Raw genomic sequence first — 16,594 nt, forward strand, 5'->3', positions numbered from 1 at the left:
CACAGCTTCTCTGAGCAACCTGTGCCAGGGCCTCCCCATGCTCACAGGGAAGAATTTCTTCCATATATCCACCTTCACAGGGAAGAATTCCTTCATAAAATTGTGCCTCTGTGGAATCCCACCGAAGCTGTTCTGTCAGTTCATGGGGCTTGGGATCCCTGTCCCTCCACGGTGACCCATGTGTGATGTGCACGGAACGTGTCCCGTATTTTCTGTAACCTTGGGGAATTTCTGTGGAATTTCAGGGGTCAGATGATTGTTTGGTGAAGATCTGGGCCACGGACGATGGGCGCCTGCTGTCCACCCTGCGGGGCCACTCGGCCGAGATCTCGGACATGGCTGTCAACTACGAGAACACGCTGCTGGCCGCGGGCAGCTGTGACAAGGTAGTCAGGGTGTGGTGCCTCCGGACCTGTGCCCCCCTCGCGGTCCTGCAGGGCCACTCAGCTTCCATCACTTCCATACAGGTAAGGACTGAAGGGGTTTTTCCCTAACCCCTTGAATTGGAATGGTAATAAGAGCTGTGGTGGTCAAGGATAAAATTGATCTTTTTGTCTCTCGTTTGTCCCAGCTCGAGGATGTTTTTCCTGGTTAAATCAATCGTGCAGTGCCCAGGGGATCATCCTCCTGCTTCCATGTGCTCTTAGCTGTGTGATCCCACTGCTGCTTCCTTAGGTCTAGAAAATGGGAGATCTGATGCTCTTTTAGAGCAACTCAGAGAGCAGCAGCCTCTCCTTGGCTCAACTTGCTGACATGTTTGGCATCTTTGGTGGTGCTCCTGGCACAGCACCTGACCCAACACTCTTGTATTTACAGAGAGCATTCGTTTTGCAGAAGGATCAGTTAAAATTCCTTACTCGCCATTTCTTGTTTCCTTGTTATCTTAGCTTGTAGCATAAGGAGCTGCTCTGGATGTTGTAGCAAATGCAGGTTTTCTTTAAAAAATCCTCACAACTGCCAGGCAGAAACCTCCAAAAAACAAAATTCCAGGATAAAAAAGACAATCCCTGCAATTTGGCAGGTGATGCACATAGAGGGGAGAGTGAGTGGGGCTGTTTGGCTCAGAATCCCTCTCTCCTGGAGTGGTGCTGCCTTGGATTCAGCACAGGCTTCTCCATCATGCCAGTATTCCCCAGGAGTCTCATTTCTCCCCATCTTCCCATCTCCCCAGACTTCCAATTTTGTCTGATTTCAACCATGTTAAGATGATTGTTTTGGAAACGTATTTTACACCTGGCTTTATAACTGGTGTATTATTTGTTTACATGAATATGTGTATATATATATATATATATATGTGTGTGTATGTGTTTCTCTCAAGCTCTCTATAAAGCTGATAATTTAGAGTATTATCAGTCATGGCTTTTTGAGGAAGCAGTGCTGGATTCCTTTATCAAATTACTGGGTAGCCTGAGGATTAAAGGTATTGCTGCAGTTACGAAATTAAGAATAAAAAGCTTTCCCACTCCTTGGAGAGATTTAGGAAGATAGAGGAGAGGGGATCCTGCTGTGCAGCTGTTCTTCATTGGGCTTGGATGCAGGAATCATTGTATTTGCTATGTTTGATCCAGTTCTATCCTAAAAAGAACTGTTTCCTCGTGTTTTTGCCCCATTTACGGGGTCTGGGCTTGTTTCATTTCTCCAATTTCCTTTGTATGATAAAAACAAAGAATTCCTAACCAAAACATAGGTGTTTTCCATTTCCTCAGCTTTATTTTTATGGAAATTCAGATTCTGTTCTTACCCCTGCTCTCTGTACTCCTGGGGAAGAAACTAATGTGTTAGTGAAAAACATTCTTGTCAACAAGTTTCCAGCATGATAGAAGAGAGGATAGGAGCTGGTTTAATTGTTACAACTTTTATTTTTAGTTCTCTCCTGCAAGGAAAGGAACAACTCGATACCTCACTTCCACCGGTGCCGACGGAACAATCTGTTTCTGGCAGTGGCATGCAAACACCATGAAATTCAAGTAAGACTGTTTAGATAATTATAATTATTTTAACTCAAGGATGAATTTATTTTTAATTTTGGCACAGAGAGGAATGCTGAGGTAATGAAATAAGGGCGTTTTCTTGCTCAATAAACTGGTGTGTGGGGCTGGAGCAATTTGGGGATTCTGTGGCATTTGAACCCAAAGGGGAGGGAGAGATTGGGGTTGTTATTTCTGGGGTTTGTGCTTTGCAAGCCAAAATTGTGGAAGAAATTCCAGCTTTTATATTCAGGATTAAATCCTTGTCCAAAATGTACAGGCAGAAGAATTAATTTGCTCATGATAAGAAGAATGTACATATGTAGATGTCATCAAACCCATATTTAATTGGGAGGAAATGCTATTGGATTAATGGTTTGGCAGGGTCTGTTTTAAATAGATTTGAACTGGTATCATGATAAATCAATTAAATAATCTTCAATTTAGAGAATTATGGCTTTCTTATTAAACTGAGGAAGAAAATTCCCAAAATGAAAACTAAGTTCTAGCAGACTTAGGTGAGAATTATAAAATTAAGAGATTTAAGATGAGCATGTTGACCTCAGCCTGCTGAACTGCAGGGAACTGTTTGTGTTGAATAAAGAAGGAAAAATAAAAATGTTGTGTTTTGTGTGTAGGGATCGTCCTGTGAAGTTTGCAGAGAGGTCCAGGCCCGGTGTTCAGATCTCCTGTTCATCTTTCAGTTCTGGTATGTGTTCAGCATCAGCTGTTTCATGAATTTGGGGCCTTTGGTGACAGTTCTGTTATTTCTCTTTAAATACAAAGAGTGTTAAACCCTTTTCCAGTTATTTTTACCACTGTCAAATTGGGATTGTTGGAAATTTTCCCTGAAAAGTGTCTGCTTCAAGCTGCTCTTTCTCTTTTTTCCTATAATTGAAGCTGAAATCTTGACCACTTCCAAGGCTTTCAGTCTCTTGTTTTGCACATCAGAGATATTTCTCTGTAACATCCTTTTAAGACTTTACCTCGTAAAGTTTTTGAGTGAAAAGTTCTGGAAATCCTCTGTTGAAGATTCCACTTTTGCTAATCTTCCAAATTTGGCTGAATTCTAAGAGGATCAATTCAATGTATTGGAAAATCTCAGCTGAACAGACCTCCTTTGCAGCTTTGAATGAGCAAAATAAAATGATTTTTACAAAGAAAATTATGTAATTACTCATTAAATTTGCTTTTTGAAATTGAGAGCCCTTGTAGAGCCACATTGCTTTTTTAAAGCTAGAAATCCTGAATTAACTAAACCCATTCCAATTCAGCAAACCACAAAATAGTGCCATTTTTGGGCAATATTGTAAAGAAATTACAATAAAATACCTTAATCACTGCATCCCAGTTCAGCAATAATTTCTCTGCTGTGTGTCAAGTAGATATTGAAGTTGCACTTAAATGTTTTATTTGTCATTTACCTGTTTACATTGAAATTTTCTGTTTAAAACTAGTTTGCTGCTTTGACAAGAAAGCAGCAAATTAAATGAAGTTAAGTTGTTCCTTGGATGACTTCTTCACAGAGAATTCTCTGTTTTAGGTGGCATGTTCATTGCAACAGGGAGTACTGACCACGTGATAAGAATTTATTATTTGGGCTCAGAATCTCCAGAGAAAATGGCTGAGCTGGAATCTCACACGGTAAGAGGCAAATCCAAAAGAAAATCTATTTTTCTACCCCTTTATCTCATTTCAGGAACTTGGTTTCTGTACATCCTATTTTTTTTTATTAACTGTCTAGAATTTGTTTGGCTTTCAACACTGTGGTATTTAAATGCCTGGAAAATTGTGGGATGTTTATTTTTAAATCCCTCTGAGGCAAGAGGTTTGTGCAAAATGTATTTCATTCCCCCAGAAAACTGAGGGAGCAGGTGATTTTCCCTCATTCTTGAAAAAAGTTTGTATTAGAATGAGGAATTAAAACAGTTTTAATGCACAATGTCATTGCACAATGTCATTTTTTCCCTATTAAACTTGTTGAATGTTTAGTTAAATCCACATAACAAGACAAAGTAATTCAGGTTTTGGTCTGTGCTGTCAAAGTTCGGATCATGATGGTAATTTCATTTCGAAAATAAAGCTTAAAGCATCTTTTTTTCAGGTAATGCAGAAGGGTTCCCATAAAAATTCAAACTACAAACTTACCTCCTCAGGAACATTTTATGGATTAAGCCCAAGGTCTGAATTGATTCCCTGAACTTCAGTGGGAGTCATGGCTCTCACATTTAAGTCTCCAAGCCAACACATCAAACAAGTATTTTGTTCACAAAAGAAAAGAATATTTTCTGTGTTGAACAGGTTTGGAAGAAGCTGTAATTCCTTTAATTTCTTTAAATCCACTCTTAATCCTGCAGACAGCTGTCAGCCCTCCCTAAAACAAATCCCAGTTACCAGGAGTTAGAGACATCAGTGGGAGTAAGGAGAGCAAAGCATGGAGCCAGCACAAGTATTTGGCAAATTAAAAAAGGGCAGAGCTATGTCTGAAACGTAACATTTGTTTCTCAATGATTTTTAAGTGTTAATAAAGCCAAGGTTTGCATTTTTGGGATTCAATTTTTTGATGCACTTTCATGTTAGGTCTAAAAATGGCAGGAAACCATCACCTCTCTGAAGTTTTCTATTTCAGTGTTTAACACAATGTGTCTGGGGAAGTTTTAACTTCAAATACCACTGTTCTGTACTTGAAATTTTTTGACAGTCTTTTTATTTGCTAAATAAAAAGCTTGTCATGAAGATCTTTTAGGCTGAGTCTTTCACTTCTGTTGTTTCCTTCCTTCCTGTTTAGGACAAAGTGGTTGCAGTGCAGTTCTGTAACAACGGTGACAGGTGAGTGCTGGGCTTTGGACCTGACAATGATGGTATTTAATTTTCCAAACAACATTTCATGGAAAATTTGGCGCAACAGGAAGATTGCCCATGGGCTTGGCTTAATCCTGGGCAAATTATTGCAGTGTGTTGCAAGATGTGTGTCATGTCCACAGGCTTGAACTCGTTGTCCTCTGCTGTAACAACACAAATGTTCTGTAACTGTGCTTTTAATTTGTTTTTTCTTTCAAACAGCAAATTGGAACGCAAATTCCCAAATTTTATGGCCTTTCTGTGTAAGAAGAGCCTTCCTTCCCAGGTAGCCCCCACAGAGGGGTTGCTTGTGGAGTCAGAGCGTTGTAATCAATGTAGTCTAAAGCAGAAGTTAGTAAATAGAGATGTTGTTAGCCCAGCTTTTGCTCCTATTCCTTATTTTGCTGGGAAGGAGGTTTAAGGGATGTGCCTTTAAGGGATGAGCCTTCCAAGCCAAGCTGTAGCTGTGCACCTGTGCTTGGAGAGCTTTGTCATGTGAAGTTATGTGAGAATGTGCTGGTGCAATTGTACCACCAGTTCCTTCCAAGCCATGTGAGAGGCAGTGAGGTCACATACTCACTGAAAATTATATTCTGTAATGATGTTTTGAATGGAAAAAAGGGGCACCTTCCTTTTTATTTTAATATAAAAAAGTAAAATTAAGAAGAAAATTAATTTGTCACAAGCATTTTCAAGCTCTTTTTCATCACAGTGAAAAAAATCAGACCAAGGAAACTGAAAAGGTGAAACAATCACTTCATAAAATTGAATAGATTTGCCTTTTAAGTGTAATTTTGTATATAAATTGAATATACTTCCAAAGGTGTTGGCCATCCTGTGAAAATGTATTACTTGAGGAGCTTTTTTCCCAGTTTCTCAACAAAAGTGATTTCTGTGACATTGATGGCCAAAGCATTATGGTGTGGTTAAATACATTTGCTGGATGCTTAAAATTTTTAAATAAGAAGGGGTTTAAAAATTAGAGTATTCCTGTTCAGCTCCACAGGCAGGACAACCTCCTTGTGCTCCATTTGGCTCTTTCCCTTGCCTGTCTTCACCCTGTCCCTAAGTTAATGTATTATAATTTATGCCAGACTCCTGGCACGCAGTTTCCCTTTCTTTGCTGCCACTCTGAGCTGCTCCAGGGATTTGCTGATGTCATTAAAAAGGGAATGTGCAGCTCATATGAATTACGACATTGAAGTCATTCCAAGGCCATCTGCTGCTGGAGCCAAATGTAATTAATGTTGTGGGCTAGAAACTCTCTTGTACCCCACAATATCTGATAGGAAAATTGTAACCTCGTGAGCAGGAGAGGTAGAGATACACAAGTACACACTTCCAAGTGTATATATATCATTTATTGGTGTCCATGTGGGGATGAAACCATCTTTATTCCGAATTCCATGGCTTTTTTTTCCCTTTGCCCCATAGCTTAAGGTTTGTCAGTGGAAGCAGGGATGGAACAGCAAGAATCTGGCACTACCATCAACACGACTGGAAGAGTCTAGTCCTGGATATGGCTACAAAAATGACAGGGTAAAGCAAAGCAAGCAGAACACACCTCATGGGCACATTTTACCTGCAAGCTAAATCCTCCATCATGTTGAAAACTGGTTATTTGCTTCCATTTTGAGTTAATTTCAGTGCATGTATTGAAAATGTCATGGCTCTGTCAATTTACACAGTCAATTCACCCCCAAATAAATAGTAATCTGTTGGTACTTCCCTATCCTAATGGTTGAGGAATATTTAGTATTTTACACATGAAATAAGAATGTCAAATAGTTTATCTCACAGAAGGAGGTTTTGGTGGAGCCCCAGAGATCATATGCTAATATATATATCCAACATGGTTCTTAAAATTGTATTTCTACCTTATATTTCCAAGTAAGAGGTGAAATTAGTGTTTGGTTCTCAGATTCAGTTAGGGTTTCATGTTTTTCCGAGATCCTCAAGTGACTTCTTTAAGTGCCCTGTAATTGAATTGTAATTGAATATTCCCAACAACAAAGAGCAGAAATGGAGATATCCATTAGGTTCTTGCTTTGCAGAATTCTCCATATTTCAGTGGCTACACTTGCAGTGTTTGCAGTTGGAGTGTGAGTTGGGTTTATTTAGCAGGTTCCTGCTCATCATGGAGTTTACTGATACTGATGACTGATAAGAAAAATGCCTTGTAGAAAAAAGCTTAATAGGTCTGAAAGTAAGAATTGGGGTAGAGGAGGGTGATGACAGTGGAATAGAGGAGGAAATGTCCTTTTTAAGGAAAGAGAGCTCTATAAATCTCAGTGACACTGAATATTTCCCGTAGCTGGTTTTTACCACTGCAGAACCATCCTTCCTTCTCCTGCCTTAGCCACAGTCACAGAGGTGGCTGTGAACCATCCTTCCCCAAAATTCATACTGAATTAGCTCTCCTCAATGTTCCCATATGTCGTTACTGATTTATTCCTTTTTAAATTACTGATTTCCTTAGAAACAATGTGGCATCTGGGGAGGACAAGGTGACCAAGCTGAAGGTTACCATGGTGGCTTGGGATCGATATGATGCCACTGTCATCACTGCAGTCAACAATTTCCTCCTCAAAGTGTGGAACTCGTCCACAGGGCAGCTTCTCCATAGCTTATCCGTGAGTACAATTCCAGGGGGAATCCCAAATGGATGTAGTTCACTCTGAGATTGATTTGATTAAACTGCATCACCATTCCCCTGTGAAGGATTTGGTGTTGAAGTATCCAGCTGTCCCATGCCTGCCAGGAGGAGGGTGTCCCGTGGGGAAAGGAGCTGATTGCAGAACCCTGGTGCTTGCTGGCTAACAGGGAACCCTTTGGAGGCTCCATTCATGCCCTGATTTCTCCTTCCTGCCCATCCCTCCCCATCTCAGCGGTGCCAAGCAGTGACAATGCCAAACCTGTGGCAGGAATGGTGACCAAGCACAGTTCCAGTAAATTGAGGTGTCCTGGGTGACTCCCTGCTCCGGGATGTCCTCTCAGTAACTCCCAGCACATCTGGAGATACCACACGGAGAAATGCAGCTTCTTTCTTTACCCCCTGCTGTTGTTGCAGGGTCACGATGACGAAGTTTTTGTTCTGGAGGCTCATCCCTTTGACCAAAGGATTGTGCTTTCGGCAGGACACGATGGGAATATTTTTGTTTGGGATATAGACAAAGGAACAAAAATTCGCAATTACTTTAACATGGTAAGAAGGATCACAGAAGGTTTGGTTTATTCTTTTTTCACAAAACTGGTCTTGAGACAAAAGCAAATTTCATTAAATACCTCTAGAGCGAGTACAGCTCTGAGATCTTTGGTGATCTTGCCCTATGTTTACAATTAACATAAAATGTAGACTTCCAGGTGGTTGTTCCAGAACATACATTAAAAGTTGGGCTGAAATTTCAGAACAGGGAGAAAATGTGAAGTTTTACTTCGTTTTTCAGTTTAATAAATAGAAGTGTAAATCAGTCTTGAGTGAGATGAGAAATCACAGAATGAGGATTCAGTACGTGTTGGAGCACAGGGGAAATGTTTGTGAAAATGCTGTTATAGAGAATGTATGGTTGTGAAAGGAATTCTCTGTGCTTGGTACAGATTGAGGGCCAAGGCCATGGAGCTGTTTTTGATTGCAAGTTCTCACCAGATGGGCAGCATTTTGCCTGCACAGACTCTCATGGACATCTGCTACTATTTGGTTTTGGATGCAATAAATATTATGAAAAGGTGGGTTGAATGAATTTTAAACTCTTCCCTGTCTTGACCTGATTTTGTCTTAGAAGTATTGTGCTACAATTTATTCCCTCACCCTGCCCCAGACAAAATAATAATTAGGTCATGGAGCTAAATCAAATTACCTGTTTATCTAAATCAAAAAGATTTCAGCAATAGACGCTATAGATAGAGGAGAAAAGCATTAACTTCTCTGTCCACCTCTCTTGGCCTATTTTACTGTTGAATTTTTGCATCAGGCCTTCGTAATAAACCACATTTGTGGCAGGAATCTGTTCTTTGTCATAACATTCCTTGTGCTGATCCCAAGTGTAGGAGTTGTGGTTTATGGGAGCCATTCCAGAGCAGCAAGACAGCTGCAAATGGCCATTGATTTATTTCCTAAATTGCTTTTCTTTCAGATTCCTGATCAGATGTTCTTCCACACGGATTACCGGCCCCTGATCCGGGATGCCAATAATTATGTGCTGGATGAACAGACTCAACAGGCTCCACACCTTATGCCTCCTCCATTCCTGGTGGATGTTGATGGAAATCCTCATCCCACGAGATTCCAGCGGCTGGTGCCAGGGAGGGAAAATTGCAAGGATGAACAACTTATTCCTCAGCTGGGATATGTGGCTAATGGTATTCTCTCTGAACATCATGAATAATACAAGTGTGGCACAGTATTGAGCACCAGCTCCTGGGATGGTGCTGTGGGGATGTATAAATTAATGGTTTAAATTCAGTATACAGATAGAAGAGGAGATGGGGTGGGGTTATGGCAAAAAGGAAGTGTGTGGAATCAGATTGACTGGAGGCAAGAGTATTCCAAAACCTGGGGATTTTTCCCTGATATATGGCAGATGTTTAAAGCACTGTCTATTAGCCTCTGTAACTGTGGATGTGAGGAAGAAAGCAGGAAGGTGAGGAAGACATGGAAAGAACAGCTTTTGTTTTTTAAAACAGTTCTTTTTTCTCATAGACACAAACTTTTGAAAAATGCTGATCCCCAAAAAAGACTTTCCATTCTTACCTACTGATGCATAATTTCTTTCTGCTTTTTCTAAGGGTTTGTGTTTATGTTCTACATGTGGTCTGGAGTTTTAGGATGTTATTGTAACTTCTCTTTTAAACTTTGCCTCCATTTATTACATGAGAGCAGAAAGCCAGCTGGTAGTCAGATGTTTTGCAGAGCAGACAAATAGTGGTGCAGAGTTCTAAATGGGATTATTTCTATGGTGTTTGGTAATACAGAAATCCATTTTATCAGTATTTTTGGCTTTGTTCTTGTCAAGGTGATGGTGAGGTGGTTGAACAAGTCATCGGGCAGCAAACGAATGACCAGGATGAGAGTATCCTTGATGGAATGATCAGAGAGCTCCAGAGGGAACAAGATCTGAGACTAATTAATGAAGGAGAAACTCCTCCAAACCCTCCACTCAATAGATCCCACTCTGTTAATGGAGGTTAGTGTCCCAGCCTTGTCTCCATCAGTTTCTTCCTTATCACAGGAAGGACTGATCAAAGTGTTAAAGTCAGGTATAAAACAGTGTCTTTGAGGATGCTTTCCTCTTCTCTTCTTGTACACCTTAATAACCCCTGTGGAGCAGTGGGATGTTCCATGGATTCCAACAGAGGAATTACAAATTTAAGGGGCAGCTGAGGGCACCCAGCGGTCTAACCGGACTGTATCTGATTGCCTGGAGTTGTTAGACTGGAATTATTCCTGTTCTAAACCAGTTTTCTGAAAAATAAGCATGAAATCCACTGTATTGTCTTGATATCGATGCAGAGATGAAACTTCATAACTGCAAAATGCCAAAATGAAAGCATATAATTAGGGGTTGTCAGTGGAATACAGTGTTGTGACAGACTAATGGTTTCCTGCTGCAGCACAAGGCTGAGCATCAGTGCTAATAAAATAAACATGTTGCTCTGTCTTAGTGTTTCCTTAGAAAGCTTGAGATTATTCTCCTGGTAAGTGTTCTGCTACTGTGATTTTATATTTAATACACAAAGTGATTAAAAATTGAAACCACACTCAATCAGATGTGAGCAGCTGAGTGAGTGCAGCTGATGGGAGGGAGCAGATGCCCAGGACTGTGCTGCGAGTCAGCCAGAGCCTTGGGAGAATTCACAGCTGCTAATAAATCACTTGTAGGTTAAGTGACTGATTACATGTGTTTGAAGTAGACTTCCTGGAAAAGCTCATTAGGATTTGGATTTGGAATTGCTTGTGTTTCAATTCAAGAAGGAGTAAGAAAGATATCAAGGAAATACAGGAAAATGCATTTTTGCTTTGATCTAAGTTGATACGTCAAAAAGGTTGCCTAAAAGGCAGCTTCAGGTCACACAAAGTCTTTCCTGCCACTTAGGATACACTGATGTTTTGTACAGCCCCAGTTCCCAGTTTTATTTGTGTGTCCCTGTAGCTGTGTAAAGGAATTTCCAGATATGACTAGTGTGGAAATTAAAGCAGTTCCCTTCTAGAACTTGCATTGATCAATGGCTTTGCCGCATGAACTGCCCATTTGAGTAAGTTAATTAGATGATGTATAAAGTATTTAAATAACCAGATATTTTTATATAGCTTTGCACAACCATAAATGCAATATTTTCATGTGATTTACTGTATTTAAGCCTATGGGAATTGTGTTGATAGGTAAGGACAATGATTGCAGTGATTCCATTATTATCAACCTTTGTTTATCGATCTTTGTGCCTTCCTTAAGCTTTAAATTGTGGATGGGATACAGGAAAGGAATTGTTCCCTTTGAGGGTGGGGAGGCCCTGGCACAGGGTGCCCAGAGAAGCTGTGGCTGCCCCTGGATCCCTGGCAGTATCCAAGGCCAGCTTGGACGGGGCTTGGAGCAACCTGGGATAGTGGAAGGTGTCCCATGGCAGGGGGTGGAACTGTTTGATCTCTAAGGTCCCTCCTAACCCAACCATCCTGTGACTCCATGATTTTATTGATGGTTCATGGAAGTGAGGAAGCTCTTTCTCTCTCTCTTTCTTCCTCCCCCAGCTCTGCGCAGCCCGGGCTTGGACGTGGCCTCCCCGCCCAACGTGGGGCTGCGCAGGAGCGGGCAGATCGAGGGCGTGCGGCAGATGCACCACAACGCGCCCCGCAGCCAGATGGCCACCGAGAGGGACCTCATGGCCTGGAGCAGGAGGGTGGTGGTCAACGAGCTTCCTCCAGGCATCAGCAAGTAAGAGGCTACGTGGGACAAGGGATTGAGTAGTATAATGTGTCTGATCCTTCCGTACTCCCGGAATGGTTTTTCAGTGATGCATCAGCTTTGGGGCTTGGTTGGTTGGGTTGTTTGGAATATTAGGATCAGAATGGAGCGTTGAGAACGGTAATTCCTTCTTTTCACAATTCAGTCTTTCTTCAGTAGTTCAAATACTGCATTTCCCTCCAGCTTTGTCTAAAAAAGACTTGACAATAATTTTAATACATTTGAAAATAATTGTGGATGCTCAGCTGACAAGTTTGCTTCCTTAGCTTGTGATTCCAGGAGTGAATGGATGGATGCTGCTAGGGGGATTTGTGCATGGATTTCTTAGAGCAAGACAAGTATTTTAATGTTTGTATTAATGAGGCTGTTGAGTTACATGATGATTTAATGAACATAATGTGTGTTTGTTATGTATAATTAGGGTCCAGGAAGAATGTCGAGCTGCCAAAGGTGAAATAGAAATCAGTTTATACACTGCTGACAAGAAGAGAAAGCCATCCCACACCTTACAACGGGTGAGTTAATGTCCTGGAAGAGAAAACCTGGGTGGGAAGCAGTTCTGAGCACGGAGCAACAAAAATAAGACCAACAGAAAACCCCAAACCAATTTTATTGAATTATTTAGAAGATCAGTAGTCCTAATTGTTTCTCTGGCTCACTGTCTTCCTTCTGTAATTGTGATTTCGCTGTCTATAACATCCAAATATTGGTAAATCTCTATCCTTGAGGCTTCAGTGGTGGGAAGTGGTGGGAAAGGAAAAGAGCAGAGCCACAGTGGGTTTTCAGTTGGACTTGTGGAAAGTAGAGGTGCCAAACTTTTACAAAGGGCTGGATTTATCTTATGCAGCGTCTGCAGGAATTTTATAGAAAAAAAAATGGCGTTTTCAGTCATTTCCTTTTCAAAGACTGCTACTTTATAAAGTAGAATTTCTATTGAACCAAAAATCCACACCTGAACATCCACAATGTGTCAGCGATATTATCTAATTCTACAATGATTTCCTACTGCTCAGTTGCAACCGAGGTGCCACACTCAGTCACTGTAACCAGGCACCTTTTAACTGTGTAACTCATGAGTAACTCCCTGCTCTGTCCCTGTTTGTGCTCCTGTCCCCCTGGCAGAGCGAATTGCAGGCGGGAGGCGGCCGCTCCCTGCGCAGGAACCAGCGGAAGCGGCAGCACGCGTACCAGACCCGCTCCACCATCGAGCACAGCCAGCAGGGAGCCAGCCAGAACCCCTGTGCACGCCACGAGTCCGACAGCTCCTCTGAGGTCTGAGCTCCCAGCAACCTCCAACAGCTCCCTTGTTCCCAAAGCGTCCACTGTAGGGAGGAAATTCATGCAGCCAAAGCTCAGCTGGAGCTGGAGCTGCCAGGACTGGAGGGGACAGTAAAATGAGGTTTTTCAAATGTATTCATGGCAAAAGGCAGTGTAAAAATAACATTGGCCAGTTCCAGGATGGGGATGGTCACCTCACAAACAGGGACAGGGACAGGGCAGAGGGATTTAACACATCCTTTGCCTCTGTCTTCAACACAGATGATGGAGCAAGGGGGTCCCAGTGCTCTAAGCTGGAAGGCCATAACTGACAATGATAAACTCCCAGTCAACCCTGAACTTGTGTGGGACCCGCTGCTCCAGCTGGATCCCTGCAAATCAATGGGCCTGAGAGAATTCATCCAAGAATCCTCAAATTGCTTCTGATGTCATCACAAAGTCTCTCTTGATGATTTTTGATCAGTGTTGGGAACCCAGAGAGGTCATGGCAGTGACAGGACCCAGGGAACAGCTGGAGCTGTGCCAGGGGGGAGGGTCAGGCTGGTGCTCAGGAAAGGGTTCTTCCTTCCAGAGGGTGTCAGGCACTGCCCAGGCTCCCCAGGGAATGGGCACGGCCCCGAGGCTGCCAGAGCTCCAGGAGTGCTTGGACACCGCTCCCAGGGATGCACAGGGTGGGATTGTTGGGGTGTCCATGCAGGGCCAGGATCTGGACTCTGATCCTTGTGGGTCCTTTCCAACTCAGGATATTCTGTGATTCTCCATGTGGGAAGAAACACTCAGGTCATTGAGCCTAGATCTGGGATTTGTGGTGTTCCTGTGGCATGTTGGTCTTGGAGAGTGAAGGATCATTTACCTGAATGCCAGGACAGGGTTCAAAAGTAGCTTAAAACAGCTCCTGTATTTTTGGAAACCTGAAACATTCTCAAGTAAATTTAACTGGGTTGTGTTAAACCACTTGCTATTTTGGGATTTCATACAGCACATGGATTCTAGGTCAGCACTTTGATTTCATCTTGCAGTGCTTTGATTTCATCTACATCTGTAGACTGCTGTTGAAAGAGATTGAGTATTGGTATTAATCATTGATTTTGGCAAGGGAAGAACTTAAAATATACCAGATTAAATATAACTTGTTCTCCTTAAGGAAGAGACTGAACATTGTTGCTTTGTAAATGCATTGGAAGTACAGAACAGCTCAGAAAGCTGGGCCCTGAGCACTAAACTTATTAATCAAATATTTAAATAAGAATTCATTCTATACTTCTGATATAATTAAAATTCACGTTTGTTTCTATAGGAGCTATGTAAGGATATATTATAATATTAATTAAGGAAGAAACTGTGGACTTATTTATTTAAAGCTAAACCAGCCCTTAAATACAGAGCTTTCCTCAGGTGACACAACTTGCTTGCAAACAAAACTGATACATTTTACCCTTGGCCCCAAAGTGAATCCTGTTGTTTTCACTACAGGAAGATGAGACTGTTGGCACAAGTGATGCATCCATGGATGATCCTGTGGCAGCCTGGCAGAGTGAAAGCAGCTCCAGGTACCTCCACTGGGCTCTGGATTGGTAACACTGCTTTATTGCGGGATTGAAGTAAGACAGTTGATATTGAGATACTCAGACTTCATTTTGAAGACTGATTTTTAACCCATTCTTCATGAACCATTTTATATTGTGATTTTTTTTCTGTTCTTTTTATTTTCAAAGTCAAAAACAATTTTGAAAGACCATTTATAAAAAAAAGTTGTCTTTAATTAAGAGCTACTTGAAAAAATCAATGCCAGTTTGCCATATAAATCCTGTACGTGTGTTATTTGGTATTAAAGAAGTCAGAACTGGATTTTTAGGGAAGTGCTCTAGTTCTTCAAATGTTTTATGCATTCTTTGCTGCCAGTTCTTACGGAGTCAGTCTGTGAATCAGTGAGATAATGAGAATTGATACCAGCCATAGATGTAGTTTTACTGTGAGTTTCAACTTGATACAATAATTTACTGAAATCACCAATCAGAGAGCACTTGGTTTCCTTTAAGTTCACATGATAACAAAATTTTGTGTTAATCCTGAGCAGAACCAGGAGAGCAAGTTGAATGTTTGGACTTTCCAATCCACTGTGAGAAAACTGAAGTTTTCTGTTCTCTTTCTTACAACTTTTTTTATTATCTACAGTGATTCATCAAGTGAATATTCAGACTGGACAGCAGATGCTGGGATTAATCTGCAGCCTCCAAAGAGACAAACCAGGCAGGCAGCTCGGAAAATCTGTAGTAGTTCTGAAGATGAAAATACGAAGGGAACAAAAGGGCTGGAGCCAAAGCGAAGGAAACTTAAACAGCCAAGGAAAAAGGTCAGCAAGTGTAATTCCTAGTGTCTTTTTTACTTTATGAATATGAATTTAGGATTTAGTGGTTGTTTTCAAAGTAAAATTTTTCATAAATGGGTATAGAGTAAAAAAAAAAAAAATAATAGCACAGTAATTGTGGTACCAGTGGTACCAAGAAATTTTATTGTTTGTTTTATTGTGCTTCCATGCTTCCCACAGGTGGTTCTCCATTACAAATGCCATTTTTTTCCCCCAGATTTATGCTCTTCACCACAGTCAGGTTTACTCCAGGGTGGTTTTGTTGTAAAATTATAATGGATCTGTATTTTATTGGCTTGGTCAGATTTCTTTTTCCTGTTTGGTTTTTTTTTTTAAGATATTTAGAATATTTATAAAAATACAATTTTTTTCTTTATTATCATGGAACCACGGACTGGGTTGGAGGGCTCTTAAAGATCATCTCATCCCACCCTCCTGCCACGGGCATTTTAATGATTTATGAATGTTTTAAGGCATGTTAATGATTTATGAAGGTTTTAATTTTCAATTATATTTATAACAAACCTTTCTTATTCCCTACTATTTAGTGGAGATTTTGGGAAGGATGACACTCCACAATTTGCTTTTCTTTGTATCTTATCTGCAGTACCTGCTGCATGATGAGTTTCCATATGTTCTGCCATAGTAATTAACTGTATTCTGAATATTGGATTTTGATTGCATTCTAAATATAATGCAATATACTTAACTTCTGTATGTAACTTACCTGTATTAACTCCTGATGTGCTGTGTTTAGAAAGCCAGTGGGCTGCTGTCCCTGGAAGGGGAGCCCAGTGAGGAGTGGCTGGCTCCACAGTGGATCCTGGACACCATTCCCCGCCGCTCGCCCTTCGTCCCCCAGATGGGAGATGAGGTACTGCCCTCAGCAATTCCCACATTCCCAGGGAATCCTCAGCTCAGCTTGCTTGGGACTGTTCTACCCAGCAATATTTGCAGGGCATTTTGCTCAGGACAGGCAGAGTTTTGATAACTTTGGTAATTCCCAGACAGTTTGTTGTTTACAGATCCACGTCCTGCGTCCCTTTTTCTGCACGGGTAATTTGGGATTAGCAGGAAGAACTGGTTGTGCATCTTCACCTGCATGTATCTTAATGATCTCAGTTTTAAAGCACAGAGCAGGTGCCAGTTTGGGGGCTGATATAAATATTTTTAACTGGAAC

The 16,594-nt window shown here is 41.2% G+C and overlaps 1 protein-coding gene across 1 annotated transcript in view; it reads left to right on the top strand.

The window, feature by feature from the left end:
- The window catches only part of BRWD3 (bromodomain and WD repeat domain containing 3), a 45,387-nt gene that overhangs the window by 17,858 nt on the left and 10,935 nt on the right, over positions 1–16,594 (top strand). Inside the window, exons 8-24 of the mRNA XM_069015074.1 lie at positions 246–467; positions 1,870–1,970; positions 2,609–2,679; positions 3,514–3,614; positions 4,759–4,799; positions 6,246–6,350; positions 7,291–7,444; positions 7,882–8,016; positions 8,409–8,537; positions 8,945–9,170; positions 9,824–9,994; positions 11,554–11,737; positions 12,189–12,282; positions 12,890–13,039; positions 14,519–14,595; positions 15,221–15,398; positions 16,171–16,287. Coding sequence (XP_068871175.1) covers positions 246–467; positions 1,870–1,970; positions 2,609–2,679; positions 3,514–3,614; positions 4,759–4,799; positions 6,246–6,350; positions 7,291–7,444; positions 7,882–8,016; positions 8,409–8,537; positions 8,945–9,170; positions 9,824–9,994; positions 11,554–11,737; positions 12,189–12,282; positions 12,890–13,039; positions 14,519–14,595; positions 15,221–15,398; positions 16,171–16,287 — 2,256 coding nt within the window. The remainder of the gene's footprint in view (positions 1–245; positions 468–1,869; positions 1,971–2,608; positions 2,680–3,513; positions 3,615–4,758; positions 4,800–6,245; positions 6,351–7,290; positions 7,445–7,881; positions 8,017–8,408; positions 8,538–8,944; positions 9,171–9,823; positions 9,995–11,553; positions 11,738–12,188; positions 12,283–12,889; positions 13,040–14,518; positions 14,596–15,220; positions 15,399–16,170; positions 16,288–16,594) is intronic.

This window comes from Aphelocoma coerulescens, chromosome 4A, assembly GCF_041296385.1.
Source record: "Aphelocoma coerulescens isolate FSJ_1873_10779 chromosome 4A, UR_Acoe_1.0, whole genome shotgun sequence".
Lineage (NCBI taxonomy): Eukaryota > Metazoa > Chordata > Aves > Passeriformes > Corvidae > Aphelocoma > Aphelocoma coerulescens.